Source organism: Oryctolagus cuniculus, chromosome X (assembly GCF_051225735.1).
Source record: "Oryctolagus cuniculus isolate XC-2025 breed Fujian yellow rabbit chromosome X, ASM5122573v1, whole genome shotgun sequence".
NCBI lineage: Eukaryota > Metazoa > Chordata > Mammalia > Lagomorpha > Leporidae > Oryctolagus > Oryctolagus cuniculus.
In genome coordinates, this window is record NC_142888.1 from 89,180,485 (window position 1) to 89,206,240 (window position 25,756).

Genomic DNA, 25,756 nt, shown 5'->3' on the forward strand with positions numbered 1-25,756 from the left:
ACCCCAATTACAATGTCTATCATTCAGAAATCAAAAAACAACCAATTAACCAATTCTGGTGAGAATGTGAGGATAAAAGTGCCCTAATTCACTGTTGGTGGGAATGTAAACTCATACAACCATAGAGGGATATATAGAGAGAAATCTTCCATCTGCTGATTCAATGCCCAAATCGCCACAACCACTAGATCTGGGCCAAGCTGAAGCCATGAGCAAAGAACTCCATTCTGGACTCCCACATGGGTAGCAGGGGCCAAACACCTGGGCCATCTTCCACTGCTTTCCTAGAAAGGAAGGGAACTGAGTCAGAAACGGAGTAGCCATGACTCAGAATGGGCACTCCTATATGGGATGCTAGCATTGAAAGAACTAGCTTAATATGCTATGGCACAATGCCATCCTTTGAAATTCCGCTTTAATAAATATCCACCTCCATTATGATATCTGATATTAAATGGGCAAGATATAGGATACTGTGGTTAGTTTTACAGGTTACAGAAACCTTAAATGAGAATGATATATGCTCATGATGGTCATATGTCCAGTTCATCTTCTATAGAGATTAGGATTCTCATTTCCATTCCCTAGACAATCCACCCTAGGATCAAAGTAAAGTACTAGATAAACAATAATAACAGGAGCTCTTGTAAGCATTGAATGGAACATACAGAATCACATTGCCTTTTTTTAGTTTTTACTTTGTGTTATGGACATTTCAAATTTATAGAAAGGCAAGGTTACAGCATGTTAGTGAATATACTCATTGTGCAGCTTCAATTCACGCCCAGACTTTTTTCATTTAAATCTCCACAACCTACCTTCAGCTACCAGATTGTTTCAAACAAATTCAAGATATTATATCCATATTCCTTAACCCATAAACATTTCAGAACCCATCTCTAAAAGGTAAGGGTTCTTTCTAAGGCATTACCACAATACCTTTACCACAACTGAGAGAAAATGAGCAATTACTTAATGGCAAAAAGTAGAGACCAAAGTTTTCAAATTTCCTGAGTGTCCTTTTTTTCCTTTTATACTTGGTTTATTTATGTCCATGTAAGAGTTACAACTCTCCCAGGAAAAGTAACAGCATTTCAGTCAGTGGATGTGTCTTGTAGGCTGTTGTTGCTTTATTATTTTTAATTATTTATTTGAAAGGTACAGAGAGAAAGAGAAACTTTCACCTTCTTGTTCATCCCCCAAATGCCTGGAACAGTCAGGTCCAAGCCAAGTCAAAGCCAGGAACCAGAAATTCAATCCAGATCTTCCACTAGGATGGCAGGGACCAAATTACTTCAACCATCATCTGCTGCCTCCTAAGGTGTGCATTAGAAGGAAACTAGAATTGGGAATGAAACTGGAACACAAATCTGCACACACTGCTAGGGGATGTGGATGTCCCAAGCAGCATTTTAACAGCTGTGCCAAATGCCTACCCTGTTGTTTTAATAGCTTTCAGAAGTAATGTGCAATTTAGCTTTAAATGAGGACGCTAAGAGATGTTTTAGGCTTCTTTCAATCAATAGATTTAAGTTCCTCTTCCAGATATTTGATTTCCTCCTTGTTATTTTCTGTAAAACTTTATTGAGATCTAATTTACATACCATATCACTGACCTTTTTAAATGTACAATTAAACAAGTTTTTGGTGTGTTCACAGAGTTGTGCAACCTTCACAATAAATTTTAGAACATTTTAATCACCCCAAAAAGAAACTCCATACCCTTTTGTTATCACCCCCAATATCCCCACCTACCCTGTAGCCATCAACAATCACTATTCTATTTTTGTTTCTATGTATATTATTTGCCTATTGTGAACATTTTAAATAAATGGAATCATATAAGATGTAGTCTTTTGTAATTGGCTTTACTTAGCATAATATTTTATGGTTCATACATATTATTACGTAAATCATTTCATCCCTTTAATTACTAAATAATATTATATTATAGGGTTATATAATATTTTAAAGCTTTATTTTATTTTATTTTATTTTATTTTATTTTATTTGAAAGATAGAGTTACAGAGAGAGGTAGAGCAAGAGAGAGAGAGAGGTCTTCTATCTGCTAGTTCACTCCCCAGATAGCTGCAATGGCCGGAGCTGCACCTATCCAAAGCCAGGAGCCAGGAGCTTCTTCTGGGTCTCCCAGGTGGGTGCAGGGACCAAAGGACTTGGGCCATCTTCTACTGCTTTTCCAGGCAATAGCAGATAGCTGGATCGGAAATGGAGCAGCCAGGACTTGAACCAGCGCCCATATGGGATGCCGGCACTGTAGACCAGGGCTTTAACCCACTGCACCACAGCGCCAGCTCCGGATATATCATATTTTTAGCCGTCCACCAACTGATTAACATTTGAGTTTTTTCCACTTTTAGCTATTATGAATATTACTGTCATAAACAATCAGGTAGTAGAAGTTTATGTGCATATATAAGTCTTCATTTCTCTTGAGTATGCAACTGGGAAAAGAGCTGTTGCATCATGTGGTAACTCTATGCTTAACTTTTTAAGAAATTGTCAGACTGTTTTCCAATGTTATTGCAATATTTTACATTCCTGTCATCACTTTATGAAGGTTACAGCCCACATTTCCTCCACAGCCTCATCAACTTGGTATTATCTGACTTTCTGATGATAGCCATCCCAGTAGGTGTGCAGTTATATTTCATTGTGATTTTGACTTGCATTTTCCTTATGATTAATAGTCTGAGTAACCTATCATGTGCTTATTGGTCATTTGTATATTCTTGGAGAAAAATCAATTTAAATCTTTTGACTACTTCTAAATTGGATTATCTTTTTTTAATTGAGTTGCATGAGAATACTTCAAAAAGCTTATAGACAATGGAATCTAAAATAAGTTTATTTTGGTGCAAAAAATATAAATCCATGCATAGATTTTTCATAAATTTTTGAAGTACTTTGTATATCCTATATATATATATATATAACCAAATATATGATTTGTAAATATTTTCCACCAGTCTATGAGTTGTTTTGTCATATTATTGATAGTGTCTTTGAAGCAAAAAAAATTTATATTGATAAAAGTCCAATTTATCTGTTTTTTCTTTTGCTGTTCTTGCTTTTAGTATTATACCTAAGAATCAACTGTCTAACCATGGCCATGAAGATTTTGTTTCCATGTTTTCTTCTAATAATTTTATAGTGTGATCCATTTTGACTTAATTTTTGTATTTGATGTGAAGAAGGGTCCAACTTCCTTCTGCATGTGACTATCCTGCTGTACCAGCACCATTTGTTGAAAAAATTGTTTTTTTGCCATTATGTGGTCTTGGTACCATTATTGAAAATCAGTTAACCATAGGCACAGGGGTTTGTTTCTGTGCTTTCAATTCTATTCTTTTGATTCAAATGTCTTATGCCAATACCACACTATTTTGACAACTGTAGCTTTATAGTCAGTTCTGAAATTAAGAAATGCGAGTTTTATAACTTTGTTCTTTGAAAGATTGTTTTGGCTATCCTGGGTCCCTTGAGTTCCATATGAATTTTAGAGTCAGCTTGTAAATTTCCACAAAAAAGCCATCTGGGATTCTAATATGCATTGTGTTGGATCTGTAGATCGATTTGGAGAATATTTCTATCTTAATAACATTAAGCCTTCTGATCTACAAACATGAAATAGCCTTACATTTGTTTAGATCATCTTTAATTTCTTTAAGCAATGTTTTGTAGTTGTTGAGGTATTATTTTTGCAATGCTTTTCAAAAATGTACTCCCACCATGTGCATTGTGGCACAGCAAGTTGAGCTGCTGCCTGTGATCCCATGTCATAATGTCAATTCAAGTCCCAGTTATTCCACTTCTCATCCAGCTTCCTGCTAATGCACCTAGGAAGACAGCAAATAATATAGAAGTACTTGGGTCCCTGCCTCCTGTATGGGAGACCCTGATGGACTTCCTGGCTCCTGGCTTTGGCTTGGCCTAGACCTGGCTGTTGCAGGCATTTGGAGAGTGAACCAGCAGACAGAGGATCTCTCTCTCTCTTTTTCAAGTGAATAAATAAATAAAACTTTTTAAAAACCTTTCTAAATAAAATTTACTCCTACGTATTTTGTTCCTTTTGTTGTCCTTATGGATGAATTTTTTTCTTTCATTTTTGAATTATTTCTTATAATTTATTTGTTGAAGAAACCACACTATTTCTCTGTAGGATTTCCCCACAAATACACATGTCTACACCATAAACCCAGGCCAGATATTGTTAATTAAATCCCTGTGTATTATCCAGCATTTTTGTCCTTGTATTTTCCTTAAAATTTGCATTTATATCTACAGACATGTTCAGATTCAAATTCCATTTTTTGACAAAAACATTTTATAAGTGCTACTTTGATTTTACATCAGGATGAATATAAATCTCATTATTACTCTTTTTGTAGTGTTAGAAGGCATTAATGATTATTGACTGGGTCCATTAATCATTAAGGGCCAGGGTTGTGGCATAGCACATTAAGTAACCACCTACAACGTCAGCATCCCACACGGGCACCAGTTCAAGTCTTAGCTGCCCTACTTCTGATCCAGCTCCCTGCTAATAGCCTGGGGAAAGCAGCAGAAGATTGTCCAAGTATTTGAGCCCATGCATCCACCTGGGAGATCTGAATAAAGCTCCTGGCTCCTGGCTTTATCTCAGTCCCACCTTGATTGTTGCAGCCATCTAGGAGTTTACCAGCAGATAGAAGACCTCTCTCTCCCTGTCTCTATCTCTCCTTCTCCCTATGTAAATCTATCTTTGAAATATATATATATATATATTTTTAAAAGTATTATAACACCAGAAATTATGACTTGCTTTTTTTAAAAGATTTATTTGAAAGAGTTACAGAGAGAAGTAGAGACAGAGAAAAAGGTCTTCCATCCAGTGGTTCACTCCCCAGATGGCTGCAACAGCCAGAGCTGTGCCAATCCGAAGCCAGGAGTCAGGAGCTTCTTCCAGGTCTCCAACGTGGGTGCAGGGGCCCAAGGACTTAGGTCATCTTCTACTGCTTTCCCGGGGTATAACAGAGAGCTGGATTGGAAGTGGAGCAGCTGGGACTTGAACATGTGCCGACATGGGATGCCAGCACTTCAGGCCAGGGCTTTAATCCACTACGCCACAGCGCTGGCCCCATGACTTGCTTTTTAACAGTAATATATAAATAATTAGCCAACTCTTCTTCAAATTTTTCATTTATTTAATTGTTTAGAAGGCAGAGAGAGAGAGAGAGAGAGAGAAGATCTCCACATCTGTCAGTTCACTCCTCAAATGCCTGCAACATCCAAGGTTTGGCCAGGCCAAAACCTGGAACCCAATCTGCGTCTCCCTCATGGGTATCAGGCATCCAACTATTGCCGCCTTCAGGCTAGCAGACAGTTGGAATCACAAGTTGAACCAGGACTCCAATCCAGGCACAAAAACATGGGTTTCAAATGACCCACACAGCATCTTCTTTTTTTATTTGACAGGTAGAGTTATAGACAGTGAGAGAGAGAGACAGAGAGAAAGGTCTTCCTTCCATTGGTTCACCCCCCAAACGGCTGCCACGGCCGGCACTGTGCCAATCCGAAGCCAGGGGCCAGGTGCTTCCTCCTGGTCTCTCGTGCGGGTGCAGGGGCCCAAGCACTTGGGCCATCCTCCACTGCCCTCCCGGGCCACAGCAGAGAGCTGGACTGGAAGAGGAGCAACCGGGACAGAACCCGGCGCCCATATGGGATGCCAGCGCCGCAGGCAGAGGATTAACCAAGTGAGCCATGGCACCGGCCCCCACACAACATCTTAAACGCTGCACTAAATACCTGTCCCATAAATAATTAACAAACTCATACTATCCAATTCCTTTTTGTATACCACTGGCTGTCACATTTTCTGATGAAACCATTAGATGGTCTCATGAGTATTATTGTAACTATGGAGATAACGTAGCAAAACACTTAGAACTAAGACTATGTGGAAAATATAAAATGTATAGTTACTGCATGAATAGTCTAGGCCAAGGATGGCAAACACATCAATGTGCTCTTAGAAGTTACTACTAAGCAATCGTTCTTTAATTTCTAATGGAAATAACTAGACTCTGGTTGGAAAAAATCAAAGTTGAAGTTTATTCAGCAAGTCAAACTGAAGATTTAATCCCAGAAACAACCAAACATTTGCCTGAGATGACTGTTCCATAAGCCCAAGTTTGATTTTCAAGTCAGTACATGCATTCAGTCAGATTTAAAACAATGCAGATTTATGTGTGGCTGTCAGAATGAAAATTGAAAAATACCTAATTCAAAATTGGGGAATACCTGGTAATAGGTAACAGACTTGATTATCAATTAAGGAGGTACACCATATTCCCACACTCCATGTTAGCTACATGCAGGGAGAGGCAAACAATGGGTTGCTAATCATTTTTCCTACATCGCCACTAAGACATGAAGCTCACTCCTTCTTAAGGAGCAGAAGACATTCCCTGGCCCACAGCTGAGATTTCCTCGGTCATGGTTAGGTTTTTTTTTTTTTTTTTTTTTTTGACAGGCAGAGTGGACAGTGAGAGAGAGAGAGAGACGGAGAGAAAGGTCTTCCTTTGCCGTTGGTTCACCTTCCAATGGCCGCCGCGGCTGGCACACCGCACTGATCCGATGGCAGGAGCCAGGTACTTATCCTGGTCTCCCATGGGGTGCAGGGCCCAAGCACTTGGGCTATCCTCCACTGCACTCCCGGGCCACAGCAGAGAGCTGGCCTGGAAGAGGGGCAACCGGGACAGAATCCGGCGCCCCAACCAGGACTAGAACCTGGTGTGCCGGCGCCGCAAGGCAGAGGATTAGCCTAGTGAGCCGCGGCGCCGGCCGGTCATGGTTAGTTTTGAAAGGTTATTTTACATGGGAACCAACTGTAGGTAGTCATCACAGCATGGACAGCACCCTGGCTTAGTTAGGCCTCTGCCGTCACCATTCAGGTCCACAGAATAACTCTCCAGGAATCCACTACAGATGTCAAGATGATATCTATTGCCTCCATACTCAGGGCAAACCAATGTCCTTCTGTTACTACATTGTAACTTTGTACAACTGATTACAACAGCTGCTCAATTGTGTCCTGTCAATAGGTATGTTTTAGAACAGTTTGAGAAATGATTGATTTTTAATAACACCCAAGTTTCTTTACTCTGGGTCCCTAATAGCCTTTAGTGTTCTGATACACAATGCAACTCTTCAGGAAAGGAAACAGCATACAGGTTTTCTGAATTTATTTGAAATCCCACCCTGGAACTTTTTTGTACATAGCATCTTGTGAATTCTGAAGCACACTCTCCTTTTCAATAAATCACATTCCAGTTGTGTCTTCTTAAAGCCCTGGTGAGTGTATTCCAAACTGATTAGGATTGAGGACTTTGGGAAATAATAATCTTGTTCATTGATTGTTGAATTTTGTATGTATGTGTGTATGTGTGTGTGTTGGTGTCACCCTCCAAAGGTAACCTTATCTCTGGTATCCAAACACAATCTTGATTTGACTGTCATCAATTGAACACACCACAATTCTATTTTTGGTGTGTGTGTGTTTTTCTGTGACTCAAAGATAGATTTAGATTATTTCATTATGCATGGAGGATATGGTTTGACAGATCTCAGTGATGGATCACTGGAATAGTGCTCTATAAAGAGCACAAAACCATCCACAGCTGTTACTTTGAATCTTTGTGCTGTCCACTCTGTGCTGTTCCCTCATAACTACTGGCAGTCATGCTGCTTCTATTCTAGTTGGATGGTACTTACTTTTCAAGTGTCCTTATATATTTTTAAAGATTATTTATTTATTTATTTATTTAAAAGGCAGGGGTTGGGGTGGAGGGATTGGAAGTGGAGCAGCTGGGGCCCATATGGGATACCAGTGTCACAAGTGGCAGCTTAACCCCGCTACAACACAGTGTCAACTCCTAATCGTAAATCTTATATTAAAAGAATCCCTAGGGGCCAGCGTTGTGGTGCAGTGGGTTAACCCACATCCATTTATGATACCAGTATCCTATGTTGTAGTGCTAATTCGAGTTCTGGCTACTCTGAGACTCCAATCCAGCTCCCTGCTAATGCCCCTGGGAAAGCAATGGAAGATGCCTCAAGTGCTTGGGCCCCTGCCACCCACATCGGAAACCTGGAAGAAGCTCCTGGCTCCTGGGTTCAGCCTGGCTCAGACCTGGCAGTTGCAGTCATTTGGGGAGTGAACCAGCAGATGGAAGACCTCTCTGTCTCTCCTCTCTGTGACTCTACCTTTCAAATAAATAAATCTTTTTTTTTTTTTTAAAGGAGTTACAATTAGGAATCTTTGGGCTAACATAGGATCTTGCTTACCCCTTAGGGGTTCCATCATTCTCCAAAAGTGTGATGATTTTAGAAATTATGAGATCCTGAGTACAAAACTAAATACCCAAACCTAGAAATTAAGATGCTTGAACACCCTTAAAAGACATGCATGAAGTTTTGGAGGATTCTCAGAGATGATTAAATTGTTGGAACAACTGCACCTTTGAAGACAAAGTAATCTAGATTATTACTTCTTTTTTAAAGATTCTACTTATTTATTTGAGAGGTAGAGTTATAGACAGAGACAGGGAGAGACAGAGAGAAAGGTCTTCCATCTGTTGATTCATTCCTCCAAATGGCCTCAACGGCTGGAACTGAGCCAATCCGAAGCCAAGAGCCAGGAGCTTCTTCCGGGTCCCCCTATGGGTGCAGGGGCCCAAGGACTTGGGCCATCTTCTACTGCTTTCCCAGGTCATAGCAGAGAGCTGGATCAGAAGAAGAGACCATATGTGATGCCTGCACTGCAGGTGAAGGTTTAGTCTACTATGCCACAGACCGGCTCCTAGATTATTACTTCTAAAAATCAAAGACCACCGGCACCGCGGCTCACTAGGCTAATCCTCCGCCTTGCAGCGCCGGCACACCAGGTTCTAGTCCCGGTCGAGGCGCCGGATTCTGTCCCGGTTGCCCCCCTTCCAGGCCAGCTCTCTGCTGTGGCCCAGGAGTGCAGTGGAGGATGGCCCAAGTGCTTGGGCCCTGCACCCCATGGGAGACCAGGATAAGTACCTGGCTCCTGCCATCGGATCAGCGCGGTGCGCCGGCCGCAGGGCGCCGGCTGTGGCGGCCATTGGAGGGTGAACCAATGGCAAAGGAAGACCTTTCTCTCTGTCTCTCTCTCTCTCACTGTCCACTCTGCCTGTCAAAAAAAAAAAAATCGAAGACCGTAATGAGAAGGACTTTTATTTAGAACAGTTCACAAAACAAACATTAAAACAGCAATATTTTTTCTCATTCTTTTTAAAATCGTATGTTGGCATATTTTAATGCAACATATATACAAAGTAATGTGTAAAATATGTATTCACAATAGTACATGTATATAATCTACATATACTGTGGCCTGTGCTCAAAGGTTTTATTTTTTTACAGATTAGAATGTGCAAGTGGTTTCAAGGATCGTGTACAGCTCTTCTCCCTTGGAAAAATATTTTAGAGTGTTTGGGAAGCAAGGATGGCTGAAATAGGAGCTGAAGGGATTTAGTTAGATCAATTCATTTTATTTAAAAGTAATGATCATTGATGATACAGCATTTATACACCTGCAACAAATACAGTCTAAGTACATCCTGTGTACCAAGTATCGTCCTAGGCTCTGGGGATATGGTGGTGAACTTAAGCAACCTCAGCCCTTGATCTCATGGTGCAATATTGTTTTGGTAGAGAAGATGGCTGTCAATCAAATGATTATACATTTGAAATAACATCATAAATGGGTACCAGTTAGGAAGTAAAACTCTAGCAAGCTACAGGAGGCTGCAGGAGAATGCGTCAGGGCCCTGATTATTTTGGGGTTGTACAGAAAGGTTATTCTTAGAAGTGACGTTTAAGCTGGGGACTGCAGGGATTGATTAAGCAGTTACCTTGTGAAAAAGTAGAGGGAGAGTGGCCTAGATGGAAGGAAGGCATGTGTGAGGGCCTCGAGGTCGCACATGGTGAGGGGCAGTGCCACCCAAGTACAGATTTCCAGATAATGGGGACGCTTCAGAAATGAATCTGCCTGAAAGAGAGAGTTCAGGCTAAATGACCTCGGGAGTTTTGTCTTTCTTTGATCCCAGGAAGAAGAAAAAAAAAATCACAGCGTAGTTGGAGGTACCTGAGGGCTGCAGGAAATGAGGAGGGACTAGTTGGGCGGCTGGGCAGAACTGGAACATTTGTTCCCGGCCACACAATCGTTGCCGGCAACAATTCCGGGAACCTCAGGTAATGCTGTCTGCGTGGGCCTTTAGAACTGTGACTGATAAGGGTAAAGGACCGTGTGTCCTCTATGCCTGAGCTGTAGATGCAGACTTTTCTCTCTGGATTGCCAGAGACTTTCATGAGCCGTAGCGAGCTAGAGGGCCTCTTTAAGCATCGTGATCGTGTTTTTTCCTGGGGTATTTCCCAAAAAATCGGGTGTACCAGGGAGTAAGCGCCATCCGCTCGGCAAAATGAACGCATTTGGAAGCAGATGAGAAAGTAATTGCAGGAAATGGGGCTGAGGCTAACCCTGGCTTAGGCTCCAGGCTGCAGAACAGCTACGTGGGAGAACAATATTTGATGGTCCATTGTCACTGTACCTACTAATCTGGTAGGGGAGGGGAAAAGGGACAGGGAAGGGCGGGGTTGGCCAGTGAGCATGAAAAAAGAGCGAGCGAGCCAGGGAACGCTCTGCACAAGCGAGGGCGGGAGGCGGCCACAACGGGTCCCCAGCGCCAAGAAAGGGGCACAAGGAGGCGGTGCGGGCCCCGCCCCCTCCCCTGGCGGGCGCGGGCGCGAGACGCTGCGCGGCGGCAGCAGCGGGCGCGAGCGGCAGCTGTCAGGCCACCGAGGTCCAAGCAGCACTTGCTGCCCCATTGAGGACGAGGCGGCAGCAGAAGCGGTGACGGTGTCGCTGAGGAGCCTGACTCCCGGCACGCAGCCCCGACCTGCCTGGCACCCCGCGGCCCTCTTCTGTCTCCTTCCCATTGTGTTGAGTAAGGTACCAGCGTGTGGGCAGGAAGAGGGGCTAGGAGGAGCTGGCGGACCCGGGAGGCCAGGAGGTGGGAGGCCTGAGGAGAGAGGGAGAGAGCGAGGGCTAGGTGATTCCCGGGACCACTCGCACCTCGGGAAGGGGGCCTAGGCGCTGCCGGGGTCGGAGGTGGGGGTACGTGACGGTGGAGGGGGGCGTTGCTGAGTAATCCCGAGCGGCTGCCAAAGCCGGGCAGAGAGGCGCAGGGCTCCGTGGGGAGCGGGTGTGGCTCACTGCGCATGCGCCACAGCTGACTCGCTCTAAGAGGTAGGGGTGAGGTGAGAGAACCTAGCTCTGAGGTAGTTGGGACTGTGCGTCGCACCTCACTTTCTGAGTCCCCAAGGCTAACAGGACCCCTGTCATAGAGATGCCAGCATTCCTGGCCTCTGTTGGAAGCTGCTTTTCCCTGTGCTCCTCTCGCTTAATGCCGTCCAAACCTTACCTATCTATTTGTCTCCAGGCTGTCTACTCAGGAAGAAGTGGCCTGGGGACAGTGCCAAATTGGTATCTAGTGTGCTTTTGGACTCATAGCCCCAGAGCTTTCGTTTTGAGGAGTAAAGTTCCACATTGGACGCTTCCAGTTGTATATAGGATTATAAATGTGGGCGTGAATGTGGGAATAGCATTTTAGTGGCGTGACAGCTGTGGCGTTTGGACTCAGCGTGGATGTAGCTGATTACTTGGTAACTCCGCAAAAGGAGTCCACTGCGTCTGAGGGCTTCCTAGCGCTGGAACACGCACTACCACCACCACCACTACCACCACCACTGAGCATCAGGTTGTATTGGAAACAACCTACACCATTGAAGTTGGAGGGTTTCAAAGAGCCAATCATTTCTTATTTGTGTTGGTTGTTACATAAGATTAAAGAAAGCCATGCTCAGTTCTCCAATCCAGTGTTTCCAAATATTGTGCTAAGATTCAACAGTGAGTGGAGTAGCCCCAACCTGTGTGTCATCCCAAGATGGGCTTTCCCCACAGCTCCAACCCTGGCTCCTCCCCTCTAGACTTCCACCAGGACCGCTTATCCACTGCCTAGCCCTCCCCGGTTGCTCTCCCCTCATCCAGCCCCACGGTATATTTCCTCTGAAGAGTTGCTCCCAGACAATCTGCACTACTGATTGTGAACATCTTTCCACCCCATGGCAACCGAACTGACGTTGCCAATTTGCTTTTCTGCCTCTCTTCTCTCCATTATTGCACTAAAATGTACTATTTTCAAAGTTCAACCTCCTTCTCTTCTTTGTACTGCCTCCTCCGCCCACCTCCACACCCACCTCCAAACATCCACAACTAAATACAATAATTTTAATAAGCTTGTGTGGGTGCAGACACAGCAGATTCCAAAGGTTTCAAGTGTGTTGAAGAACAAAGAGCTGGGGAATATTGGTTATGTAGATTCCTAATTCACCTTATTGTCCAAGATTGAGACCACTACTGGCAGGGGTTGGGGGTGGGGAGTGTGACTAAACTATCCTCCAAGAGTGCTTGTTAATCTGGAGGTGGTAAGAAAGAAGAATTGTATCTCTTAGATGTTTGAATCAGTTAAAGTTGGATCCTCTTGTGAATGGAGTCAAAACAAAACAAAACAAAAAAAATTAGTTCAAACCCTAACCTGGTGTGGGACGCATAAAGGATATTTAAGGAATGTGGCTTTTCGGTTAAAATTCAGAGTTATTAAATAACTGTTTTACCTGCTTAATGCTATCTTCTTTTAAGGTTTGGAATAAATGTTGGATATTCTGGGGAAGGAAAAATTGTTTCATTTGCTTTTCTATTGTGCTAGCCCTTTTAAATTTAAATATGTACTAAAGTACATCACCCTGCTTTCAAACAATGAGGAATGATATTGGGGATGCCAGAACCCACTAAAAACATGAAGCAGACGTCATTATTCTGCTCTTGTTTTTGGTATGAATTAAAAACATATATATTTAGTGTTTTTTTTTTTTTTTGACAGGCAGAGTGGATAGAGAGAGAGACAGAGAGAAAGGTCTTCCTTTTGCCATTGGTTCACCCTCCAATGGCCGCCATGGCTGGCGTGCTGCGGCCGGTGCACCGTGCTGATCCGATGTCAGGAGCCAGGTGCTTCTCCTGGTCTCCCATGGGGTGCAGGGCACAAGCACTTGGGCCATCCTCCACTGCCTTCCCGGGCCACAGCAGAGAGCTGGCCTGGAAGAGGGGCAACCGGGAAAGAATCCGGTGCCCCAACCAGGGCTAGAACCTGGTGTGCCGGCGCCTATTGAGCCGCAGCGCCAGCCATATATTTAGTTTTAAAAGCTGAGGAGAGGAAGAGGGAAATGGGAGCATTTCTACTGACTTTCAACAGGTGGAATTCCTGTTAAGTCCATCTGGAAACTGAGCCAGATAAATTCATAATATCTATGCTTTTGTTACCTTATTGGATAATAGTATTTGGAAATTTCATAGACTTTGGATCTGTTGTATTTTGGCATCAATTCAGAAGCATTAATTCTCGGCTCCTACCTAATCAGTTAATTCATACAGCAAATATGTATTGATTATCTCTATGGAGGATCCTGGTGCTGTGTGCTGCAAGGGTTTCAATGACGTCTGCAAACAGGGCCTTTACTATCCAGGATTTAAAATTGGTTGTGAAGGAAAGATACACTTAGAAAAAAGAATTTTTAGCAAAATGCTGCAGTTTGATGATAAGATTTAGACTGGAAACCATGAGACCTTAAGCTTATATGTGAATTTGTAAACTTACTGAGGGCAAGGCCTTGCCTTAAACATTTATGCATTTCCGAGAGTATCTACACCCAGTGTGCGTTCAAATGATGAAGCAAAATAGATTGGGTAGAGAGAAACCAGAAGCGGGAAGAGAAGAGCCAGGAAGCTTTCCAAATAGATTAGATGTGAGGAGACCAAAATGAGAATGATAGGAGAGGACTAGGGGGAAAAAGCACATTTCAAGGAAAAATAGCCAGGATTTAGTGGCTAAAGGCAAGGAGACAAGCCTAAAGTGCATTAATTTCTACTTCTAGCAAACAAATGGGAGTTGGAGACTCAGAGGAGAGTGGAAAGTCACCTTAGTAAAGATATAGCACACAAAAGGCAATCAAGTGTTTTCTCAAAAATCAATAACACGATTGGACCAGAACACCTTTAAAGGGTCCTCCAGTGTTGAGATTGTGTGCCATATTGCAGATGGTCGAGAATGTTGGGAAACAAGGTGTTCTTGGGTATGGAAGAAAAAGAAAAGGAAAAATTGTTATCCCCCCACGGACAGGTCCTTTCAGAGAAGGGTCAACACAGAGTCCCAAGGCCCCTGTCACAAAATGAAAGGAGGTATATCAGCTGAAGGAACAAAAATTTCACACCAGAATTTTCAAGAAATGCTTACAAATCTTTGCAAACTTCATAAGTTATTAATTCTCCTGCACATCCTGTGAGTTAAGTAGGGCAGGTATTATCAACTCTATTTTTATATAGGAAGATACTGAAGCAGAGAAAGATTAAAATACTTGCCTAAGTTCATAGAATAAATGAATGTTGTAGCAATGATGAAGATCCTAGTGTCCTGATTGCTGCCAGCCCAGTGCTCTTGGCACTGAGCCACACTGCTTTTCCTCCTATTTCCCTGGCATAGTGTCTGTGTACCCAGAAGATATGTGCACACGTGACCAAATAGGTAATGTACAAGCAACTGCAGCATTATCTCAGATGGTTAATAATACTTCATCATTATTCTTGGGGCTGAGCATTTGGTTTCTATATTCACTCAGTCCTTGACCCATCTATTGAGTTTATTCACAGCCCAGGAAAGTAGTGTTAGTGAGTCATTTAATGATATGAGCACCTGTTCACTAGGAACTTAAGGAAGCTCATTTGGCATGGACACTTAATACTAGCCATCAGCGTTGTGCTCAAGTTTGTAAATTTAAATTTAAATATGTACTAAATGACATCACCCTGATACTTCCTTCTGATACTTTGAGAAATGAGAGTTCAAGAGTTCTGCCCTATAAAATCATCCTACAGACTAGTATAAATAATAAAGAAATGTGCTGATGCCGTTTCATTCCACTTAAAGAAATGCATGTTACTTGAGCTGGCTCGAAAGATAGCAACTTGAGAGCAGGAAAATAAAGAGGACAAAAATTAGTAATTGTAGGAAACTTGAGAATTCTGTACAGTAGACATAGATCAAAAGGGACAAAGCTATCAATTTAGGAGATAGTATTTAAATTCACAATTACTGGGGCTAGCTTTGTGGCATAGTGGGTAAAACTATCACTTGTGGCCCCAGCATTCCATATGGGCACCAGTTAGAATCCTGGCTGTTCTTCTACTTCTGATCTGGCTCCATGCTAGTGCACCTAGGGGAGTAGTGGAACATGGCCCAAGTCCTTGGACCCCTAAAACCCATGTGGAGGACCCAGAGGAAGCTGCTGGCTCCTAGCTTCGGCCTGGCCCAGTCCTGGTTGTTGCAGCCTTTTGGGAGGTGAACAGGTGGATGGAAGACTGACCTCTCTATCTCTGTCTCTCTTTAAATCTACCTTTCAAATAAAATAAATTCCTAATTACTGATTTGGATATTTCATGAATCCCTTATTATGTACTTTACCTATATTTGAAAAAATGATGTGAGATTATTAAGCAGCAGAAAATTAATTTTTAAGGACTCTTTATTCTTCAATAAGAAATAGTATTCAATAGATCTAGGAACTTTTTAGATTAGTACTTTTTATGCTGCTTAGATAAGTTTCTTGCCATAATTAACTATGATATTAAATGAAGAAGTGTTTAAGGCCAGCCAAATACTAAAAGCTGTGTTCAAGTCAGCTGGTGTAAATTAATGAACAAAATAATTAGCCAAGAGAATATAATGTAAATAAGAAGCCCACAAATATAATTTGTTCTTCTTTTCATCATGTGGAATCAACAATTTCAGAGAGAACATCAAGGGAAGATGGGCACATGTGCTAATAATTTCTTGGAGATGGGCATGTTGATAAGTATAAAAGGAAGGAGTTTCATCTCTGTCTTAAGAGTTCAATGTATCTTTGATTCCTCTGTGCTTCCCCTTTCCTGAATATCATCTACTGTGAATACCCTATACTTTATTTGATGTACTTTTACTTGGAGTGGAAGATTCAATAGGGAGACAATATAAAGCTAAGAAAGAATCCTATAGAGCACCCTCAAATTAGGACAAGTTAAAGTCCTTGCAATAAAATTACTTTGCTCACGTTAAACTTGCATAGCATTTGGAACTGAGGTGTATTTGTGGAAAGCATCCTCTGCAGGTAACTTGAGGCTACTCTGGGTTTTCTTTCCTGACATGAATGCATTTTTATATATAGCCTTAACTTTCTTTCATTATAGATTCTAAAAGATAATATTTGCCATTCTGTTTTTTAGAACCTTAAACAGAAAGAATAAAACGATAGGAAAAAAGAAATATTGTGACAAAAATCCAACTAGGTGAGTATTTCATGGGGGCGCAAAATGAATTATAGATATAAATTTCACCTCTTAAAAATGAATATTTCAAAAAATATATAGCGCACATGCATTCTGAAAGAATTTTAGTAGTACATTTCAAATATGCTTGCTTCCAGATTTTGCATGTATTCCTTCAATTACTGATTTTTACTGGGTTTTATCCCTTTGAATATCTTGCATAAAAATCACCCGGTTAACATAATCGCTAATAAGTTCCCAAAATGGACCGTGTGTGAAAATACCTAACAGAATATAGCAAAAGGTATTTAGTTGGTCAGTAAACATCTGATTTTGTTTTCAAATGCATGTATAAACATGTTACAGAGGTAAAAAGAAGAGTACTAATTCTCAGCACTTTAGATCTTACAGCAGATGTCTTTTGTTGCTCTTAGAGTTAGAACCTAAACTAAAAAACTAACAAGCTAGTCAAGATGTTCTCCTTTAATGAGAGCTGTTATTGTTATCAGTCAACTGTCACCAAGTGGCACTATTCCATGTAGAAAATATCATGGAAAACCCTGCACTTATGAGGTTGTGCCTATCAGTGCAAATATAATGGGATAAATGCTTGAAGAAAGTTGCCTTTTTACGTTCTTCCAAATTCTGGGGCCCAGTCTAATTCTGGCTCAGGCCTCTACAGACAGAATCAAGTACCCAGCTTACGCACCTTCTCTCCTTAAGAATTCTGGGGTCTATTGAGAACAGAGTTCAAATCCCCAGTTTCACACTACTTGCCTCTTATTTAGAATTGGCCAAAGAGGAAGCTAATATAGTCACTCATTTCAGTGGCATTCGTCTTCTGTGCTCTGTCCCATAGAATAGGGTCAGAACTGGACGAAATCACAGGACCATCTGCTAGTCCATTTACTCATGGCATTCAGCCATCTTCCTAACACAGGCAAGAAACGGCAGTAAAACAAGACCTATTTTCTTCTTCGTGCAAAAAGAATGTTATTCCTACAGCTGTACTATATCAATTAATGAGACTGAATCAAGAGAAGTTAAATTAAAAGGCTTTGTTAGTCAGAGAAGTTTGCTATGGAATTGGTTTCAATTTCAGGTTTAACTGGTTTCCCTCCTACCTTTTCTTTTCAGGTTCTCTTGGTTACAAACTCCTCCCCGTCTGGTGCCATAACAATGAGTGGGAAATCCCTGCTCTTAAAGGTCATTCTCCTGGGTGATGGTGGAGTTGGGAAAAGTTCACTTATGAACCGTTATGTAACCAATAAATTTGACTCCCAGGCTTTTCACACCATAGGGGTAGAGTTCTTAAACCGAGATCTAGAGGTAGATGGACGCTTTGTAACCCTCCAGATCTGGGACACTGCGGGGCAGGAACGTTTCAAGAGTCTTAGGACACCCTTCTACAGGGGAGCAGACTGCTGCCTCTTGACCTTCAGTGTGGATGACCGGCAGAGCTTCGAGAACCTCGGAAACTGGCAGAAAGAATTCATCTACTATGCAGATGTGAAGGACCCTGAGCACTTTCCCTTTGTAGTTCTGGGTAACAAAGTAGACAAAGAGGATAGGCAAGTGACTACTGAGGAGGCACAAGCTTGGTGTATGGAGAACGGGGATTACCCTTATCTAGAAACGAGTGCCAAAGATGATACTAATGTGACAGTGGCCTTTGAAGAAGCAGTCAGGCAGGTGTTGGCTGTAGAGGAACAGCTGGAGCATTGCATGTTAGGTCACACCATTGATTTGAACAGTGGCTCCAAAGCAGGATCTTCATGCTGTTAAAAGTAGGGAGCCTTTTAAAAACATGCCCCAGATTGGTCAGTCAGCAGTGCAAGAATAACTGGGCCCCTCTAAGGATGCACACACACACACACACACACACACAAGAAGGTAAGATACAAGGTTCTGGTTGTGAAACAGAGCCTTTCAAATTGAAGTCGTAGAGTGATTTTTTTTAATGCTTTATCGAGCCAAGTGTATTTTGCGTGATGTCTGCTGTTTCCCCTTCTTGTGTATCTCAGGACATTTTAGAAAGTTTTAGTCCTGAGAAATTTAAATATTTTTTTTTGAAATCACAGTTTAAACCTAGAACCCAGCCGCATGAAGGAGTTGAAGAGCTACAGCTATCCCTTAAAGCAATTCATTAATCAACTAACAAATATCACCATCAGACTCTTGCCAAGCAGTTTCTGACATTTCTGCCAAAGGGAAAAATATGAGACTCTGAGTTGTGTCATTATAAAAATAGCAAAGTAAACCCATGTTCTTGATTCTGAATTTTAAGAGGTTATCATGATTAGGAATGCAAAAAAGCAAATGATGTACCTTTACTTGTTTAAATCCTTATGTACGGTTTGCTTCCATCTGAGGCTTGTTAAAAAATACTATCTCAGTTAAGAGATGCTCTAATGACACTGGAAATTGATTTACTCCTTGTGTTTGAAGTCATAGGATACTAGTGAGTGGATTGTGCTTACATATGCCAATCACCCCTCCAAATAAATGGTTGGTCTTTTACTTCATAAGTCTATACTTTCGCTGCATAGAGATGTTGCTTCTCTGACAACCTCTTATCAGTTTAGCAATGCTGCTTAGTATATGGCTTTGGGTGCAGTGTTTTATGCTCATAATGTAGATGATCCTTTGGCTGGACTCATGGAGAAGGTTTCTGACAAGACTAGAGGACTGTGGGCTTTTCTCACAAGGTTCTTTAGCACAAATATTCATCACAGAAGAAAGACCTGACTTCTGTATGTTGCATTGTATGTTTCAGCTGGCCAAACTAGGACATTGAAAGAGTCAAAAGAGCAGATTGTAACCCTGTGTTAGAATAAATTTCTCATAAGTAGAGTTGTCCAGCAGTGGAATGGACTGCCTTAATAAGTGAGCTCCCTTCTAGTGAAACTATCTGGTAGATGACCATCTGATAAAAAGACCATGAAAATAATTTCTGTCCTGGCAATCTGTTTAATATAAGATCGCTTTAAGATCCCTTTCATCTCTAAATTTTATGAATCTATAAACTTTGTGATGCCATGTTATGGGTAGATTTATCTGAAGATAACACCTAAGACAATGGAGAGGGACTGTAACAATTCTCAAACCATTCTGTGATCTGCCTTTAATAGCAGCTACGTAGCTCTTTTGCTTTTGCTTTTGCGCTGTGGCAGGAGAAATTCTTAAGCTCTAAATAATCTTTATGTTCCCTTACATAAACATCCTAAAGAAACCATCTTAAAATTTTAAAAATGCTGTGACAATTTTTGATTATCATGACTGCCAGTTATAGACTATGTCATGAACATGTAGTCAGGTTCTTGTTGGTTGATCTGTTTGTCCTGCATAGTTTGTAATATGTATTTTTTAAAAAAAAATCTGTAATAAAAATAATGGCCCAAGGTAGTGAATGACAGAAATTATCCCAGAAAGAGACCTAGGCCAGGGAGGGGTGGGAGCTTTTACAGGAATACAGCCTAGAACTCTCCATTGTAGCCACATGTGGAATCAGCCTTACGTGTGGGACCTTATGTGCTTTAAGAGCTCTGGGACTTTTTGACCACATAGACAAGAGTAGGACAGTATTTCAACCCTGTCATTTTCAATATTTCCAATTAAGATATAGTCCTTACCCCATTATCCAATTAACTTTGATGCCAGAACTGGGATCCCACAGCTCTTAAGTATCGGTTCCTATCCTGCCTATGCCTATAGCCAGCCACACTGGTTTCCAAGTTCTATGATCATTTTGCTACTATCATGTTAGGATGAAAATCTGTACGTCAGAACTGTTATATGCTAATTATTTTAAGTGCATGAGACCTGGGGCCTTCTCTTTCTACTTGCACTCTGCTTATAATAGTTTGTATCTGTAGATCTCAGGCCTTCACAAAAAAACTCCAACTCACGAAAGTACTCGTCTCTATTAGAGTGGCATGTAGTCATTTGAGTAAAACATAAATATGGATATCCAATTCATAGGCATCCTGCCCATCCAACACAAGTGTTAATTTTATTGGCAAGTGAACTGAAGCCCCTTTCCTCTTAGCCATACCATTTTTTTCTGCCAAATCACTACACAATATCTTAACAAAAGCACTTAACATTAAATGACAAACACAGTGCGTGCTGACGTGTAGTTTGAGTAACATTGAAAAACACCAAAGGCTGAAATCTGTGAGTACCAGGAACTGTGCATATAGGTTTAGAAGTGGACTGTATGCCCTAGAATGTGCAGTGCAATATTTTCAATAGGTTTTTTTTAATGAGCCCTAGATTTTTGGAAAAATATATTTCTAATTAGAATCACACTGTTTTTCAATGGTCCATTAAAACATCACACAGAATATTTATTTAGTTGATTGTCATGTATAGGCTAACTTTCAGGGGGCCTCAGATTCCATACGTCTTCAATGCATTGATGAATTTCAGGTTAATTTGTGCCTGCCTCAGCCATCTCTACTTTATCCTGAGGTACTCCACGATCCTCTTGTTGCAGGTGCTGCTAAAAAAAAAATCTCAAAATTGTGTATCAGATATTTTCTTTCAACTGTAAAAAATTATCTGTGTCCAAGTGAATAAAAAGTGCATTTTGAATAACCAATATGCAATGTTTGCGTTTCCTTTCTCCTTTTCTCTTTTTGAGCAATTGGTGAGCACAACAGATAATACTTAACAAACAAGTCACCCTCTCAGGCCGCACTGGGAGTGGCTTCTGGACCATTTTTCACATGGTACTCCAAGCAACCACTGTCTAGTGATCAGACAGATATTGCTGTACTGATTGGAAAGCAAAGCCAAAAGATTAAAGTGAGGAAGTTCCTTTTATTATATACCTCTTTCTAATGGATGTGGGGTTTGGGGACTGGAAATTGGATCATAACTCTTCATGACAATTTATGTTAAACCATCATAAATCTTTTAAAAAGGCATATACATATTTTCTGGGCTGGTGAATTGTCCAGGCCTAAGGAAAACAGGAAACTATAGGCAAAGTAAATCAGAAAACAATGAATAATTTCATTATTCTCTTTTCTTGCCTCTCATACTGTAAAGATTGGACTGTAAAGGTTCATTAGTAGTGAATGGCTTGTAAGTAAGGCATCCTCAAAAAGTTTGTGGAAAATACACATTGTAAAATAAACTACACATGAATTTAAAATTTTTGCACCAAAATAAACTTACATTGTCCATTTTTTGCAAACTTTTTGAAGTACTCTTGCACATACTGGCAACTTTGTAAGGATGGACACAAGTCTCTCCCCAGCACATAGTATCACTACATTGATTCCACCTGCCACAGACTTAGCCCTCTTTTCCGCTCTATCTACTTGTGCCTCATGGAACTTAGGGCAATTGAAACGATGGGGGAAAAACAAATATTTTTGCAACGTTTATCATTTTCACCACTGAGAATTATCATTTAACAAGAATTATCAAGCATGCTGCAAATATAACACCCCAAATTGTTTTGATTAGGCTATAATACCATAATTTTTAAGAAATAGAAGATCATAGGTTTACAAGCCCTTATAAGGAATTTGCTCATCCGGAGCCAATATTTTAAAAGGAGAAAAATATCTTTGTGTCTTTACTGTTTTGCTATTTTCTACCTGATTCTTTACCCAGTGGGAAATCTCCAAGAGGAAATGCCTTAAGAAATAATATAGTGTCTCATTTTTGGGGAAGTGGTTTGGCTATGTCCTTCCAGAGAGCAGAGAGTATGAAATCCATGGTTTCTTTTTGATCCTATAATTGAATTTTTGGAAAACACCGGAAAATTGAGGCATCAGTTTGAATAATTTCAGGATAGGAGTTACTTCTCAACTTTCATTTGAATTACCCAGAGAAGTTCCTGTGGCAGTTTCATTTTTTGTTTGCTTTTGTTTTTTACCTCAGTGATTCAGGCAATCATTTCACTTTTTTGCCCTTCTTGCTGTGGGCATGTAAGATTCATTACAGTGGAGTGCTTTTATTGCACTTGATTTTAAGACAGATAAACTGTTACACATTGTCTTAGTCTGTTCAATCTATAACAAAATAAAACAGGCTGAGCAACTTATAAACATTGGAAACTTAATCCCCCCATTGCTGGAGGCTGGGAACTTCAAGTTCAAGGTACCAACACTTTTGTTGTCTGTTGAACGCATGCTTTCTTTCCTTTTTTTTTTTAAAAAAAATATTTATTCGTTCATCTCAGAGTTGGTGAGAAAGAGACTTTTCCATCCACTGATTCACTCCCCAGATGGCCACAATAGCCTGGGGCTGAGCCAGGCGAAAGCCAGAGCCAGGAGCTTCATCCGGGTCTCCAACATGGATGGTAGGGGCCCAAGCACTTGGGCCATTTTCTGCTGTTTCCCAGGCCAGTAGCAGAGAAGTGGATCAGACATGGAGCAGCAAGGACTCAAACTGGTGCCCATATGGGATGCCGGCACCACAGGTGACAGCCTTACTTGCAACGCCACAATGCCAGTCCTGAGAGTCTATTTTCTGGTTCATGGATGGCACCTTATAGCTGTGTCCCCACATTGTGGAAGGGGCAAAGCAGCTCTCTGGACTTCTTTCACAAAGGCATGAATCCCCTTCGTGAGAGCTCCACCCTCAAGGCCTAATCACTTTCCAAAGGCCCCACCTACAAATACCATCACCTTGGGGGTTAGGATTTCAACATGTGAATTTGAGGGAGCACAAACATTTAGATCATAGTATACACCTTTTGATAAAATGCTAACATATGTGCATTGTGAAATATTTACTAATGTTCTTTTTGCCCAAACTGATCTTGTGAATTTCCTGAAGTTTCCCTCATCAATTCAGCCCTCATTCTCTAGTCCTTTCCTCCTTAACAGAAGGAAGGGCTAAGAGAGAAGCAAACTGCGTTTACAGAAAATTTTTAAAGATGATTAAATGTCCCCTCATCAATATGCTTGCAAAAACTGGTGAGCGAGGATCTGCCTTGTTGCTGGTGATGGTCGTAATGTTTGGCTCTGGTTTTTGCTTAGGGGAGAGGGGTTCCTTACTGCTTTCTGGGGAAAATAAGCATCTTCACAGCTCAGGATGTGAAAGAGTTGTCACCTTCAGTCAGACAGGAGCTGCTGCAGTGCTCTGTGTGTCTCCATAAATCCCTCTGTCTTCTCCAAGAAAACACTGAGACTTAGGATTCAGCCACACACAAATGCCTTTTTAAAGGATGAGATTCGTGTGTGAGACTGAGCATGTGTATTTTTAAGTAATCTGTCAGTTCCTGTCATGCTCCCTGAACTATGGGCACATGCGTAATAAGTCTCATTGTAGCACTCCTGAATTTTAACCAGAACGGCCAAGCCACACTGCCTCTATTTAATTGATTAAGACAAATTAGGAAACACTGCTTTTATTGAAAGGAATAACTCTTACTTCAACATTAGCTAAATTTATTGCAGTAAACATACAAATCATGCCTTCCTGTGGTGCATTCATGAGGAAGCAAGAGATAGACTCAGATCTTCTCTTTTCTCTTTCGTTGTTCCTGGCTGCATTAGAAACAACAGACACAAGGGTGTGTCCTGCACCGTCTCGCTCAACACAGAGGCTGTTGGTAGATGAACAACTATTGGTAGCTTTTGAATCCCCTTGTTTTCCACTTGTTCTCAGATGGAAAACGTGGTATCACCAATAAGGACTTTAGAATTTTTTCTTTATTCTTTTATGATTATAAAAGTTAAATAGCTTCATGGTAGAAAAACTAGAGAATTAAATAGAAAAGCAAGATAAAGAAATTAAGAGTTGTCTGTAATCCTGTTATCCCAAGATGGCCAGATTTTAACTTTTTAGTGTTCTTTTTTTGTATAAAAGATTTATTTATTTATTTGAAAGGCAGAGTTTACAGAGACAGAGAAGGAGAGGCAGAGAGAGAGAGAGAGAGAGAGAGAGAATCTTCCATCAGCTGGTTCACTTCCCAAATGGCTGCAACGGCCTGAGCTGCACTGATCCAAAGCCAGGAGCCAGGACCAGGAGCTTCTTCCTGGTCTCCCACATGGGTGCAGGGGCCCAAGTTCTTGAACCATTTTCTGCTGCTTTCCCAGGCCATAGCAGAGAGCTAGATCAGAAGAGGAGCCTGTATATGATGTTGGCCCTGCAAGTAGCGGCTTTACCCACTACGCCACAACACCGGCCCCTAATATGGTTTTTAATATGTTTATATATAAAATATATTGAAGCCACACTGCACTCACTGTGATCTTTTTCACTTCATTACATACTCAACTTTCCTCTAAGTCAATATATATTCTCAGAATTATATTTAGCACCTGCATAATATCCTACTGAAGTATTTACCACAAGATACATAATCAAACACTTATTACTAGACATGTAGATTAATTTCCAGCTACCTCCTTTGCATAAAATAAAATAGCAGTAAAATTCCATAATATTAATATTAATTCACATCTGTTTATTTCCTAAAAGTGAAATATCTGGGTCAAAAATTAGGAATACTTTTATGACTTTTAATATACACAGTTGTAAGATTTCCCTCTAGAATGTTGTCCCAGTTAATATCAACACCAGTAGAATAACAGAAGAGCTATTTTTCTCTTTTTTTAAGATTTATTTTATTTATTTGAAAGAGATACAGACAGAGGTAGAGACAGAGAGAGAGAGAGGTCTTCCATCCACTGGTTCACTTCCCAATTGGCCGCAATGTCCGCAGCTGCACTAATCTGAAGCCAGGAGCCAAGAGCTTCCTCCAAGTCTTCTAAGGACTTGGGCCATCTTCTACTGCTTTCCTAGGCCATAACAGAGAGCTGGATTGAAGATGAACAGCCGGGACTAGAACTGACACCCATATAGGATGCTGGCGCTTCAGGTCAGGGCTTTAACCTGCTGCGCCACAGCGCCAGCCCCAAGAAGAGCTATTTTTTAAACACTAACACATATGAAGTATTAAGTTCCTTTGTAAACACATTTGCCCAATTTGATGGGTAGATAATTATTTCATGTTTTCATTTGCATTTATTTAATTCTTTGTTCATATATTTATTGACATTATTCTTTCTTTTTATAGATTTTTTTAGCTTTTATTTAATGAATACAAATTTCATAGGTACAGCTTTAGGAATATAGCGGTTCTTCCCTCCATACCCGCTCTCCCTCCCCTGCTCCCTATTCTTTCTTGAGTAAATGTACCCTTCTAGTCCTTAGTGCATTCATTTTTGTTTCTTGTCATATTCTGAGTATTAGCCCTTGTTGTCTGAAATCCTCTCCCCTGTCTTTCACCT

The 25,756-nt window shown here is 41.0% G+C and overlaps 1 protein-coding gene across 3 annotated transcripts; it reads left to right on the forward strand.

Moving 5' to 3' along the window:
• Positions 1–10,150: 10,150 nt before the first annotated feature.
• Positions 10,151–21,099, forward strand: RAB9B (RAB9B, member RAS oncogene family). Of its 3 annotated transcripts, none has more exons than XM_089324564.1 (3): positions 10,151–10,279; positions 16,455–16,517; positions 17,634–21,099. In XM_089324564.1, exon 3 carries the CDS (start codon positions 17,676–17,678, stop codon positions 18,279–18,281), a length of 606 nt encoding a protein of 201 aa, XP_089180690.1. In that variant the 5' UTR covers positions 10,151–10,279; positions 16,455–16,517; positions 17,634–17,675; the 3' UTR covers positions 18,282–21,099. The 3 variants fall into 3 exon arrangements, with proteins under 3 accessions (XP_089180690.1, XP_008271271.1, XP_008271272.1); XM_008273049.5 differs by lacking the exon at positions 10,151–10,279 and adding an exon at positions 10,813–11,036; XM_008273050.5 differs by lacking the exon at positions 10,151–10,279 and adding an exon at positions 10,821–11,031.
• Positions 21,100–25,756: the final 4,657 nt, after the last annotated feature.

What these genes read in the sequence shown, in the direction of transcription:
- RAB9B (XM_089324564.1), top strand. Translation starts at nt 17,676, where the DNA reads ATGAGTGGGAAATCCCTGCTCTTAAAGGTCATTCTCCTGGGTGATGGT.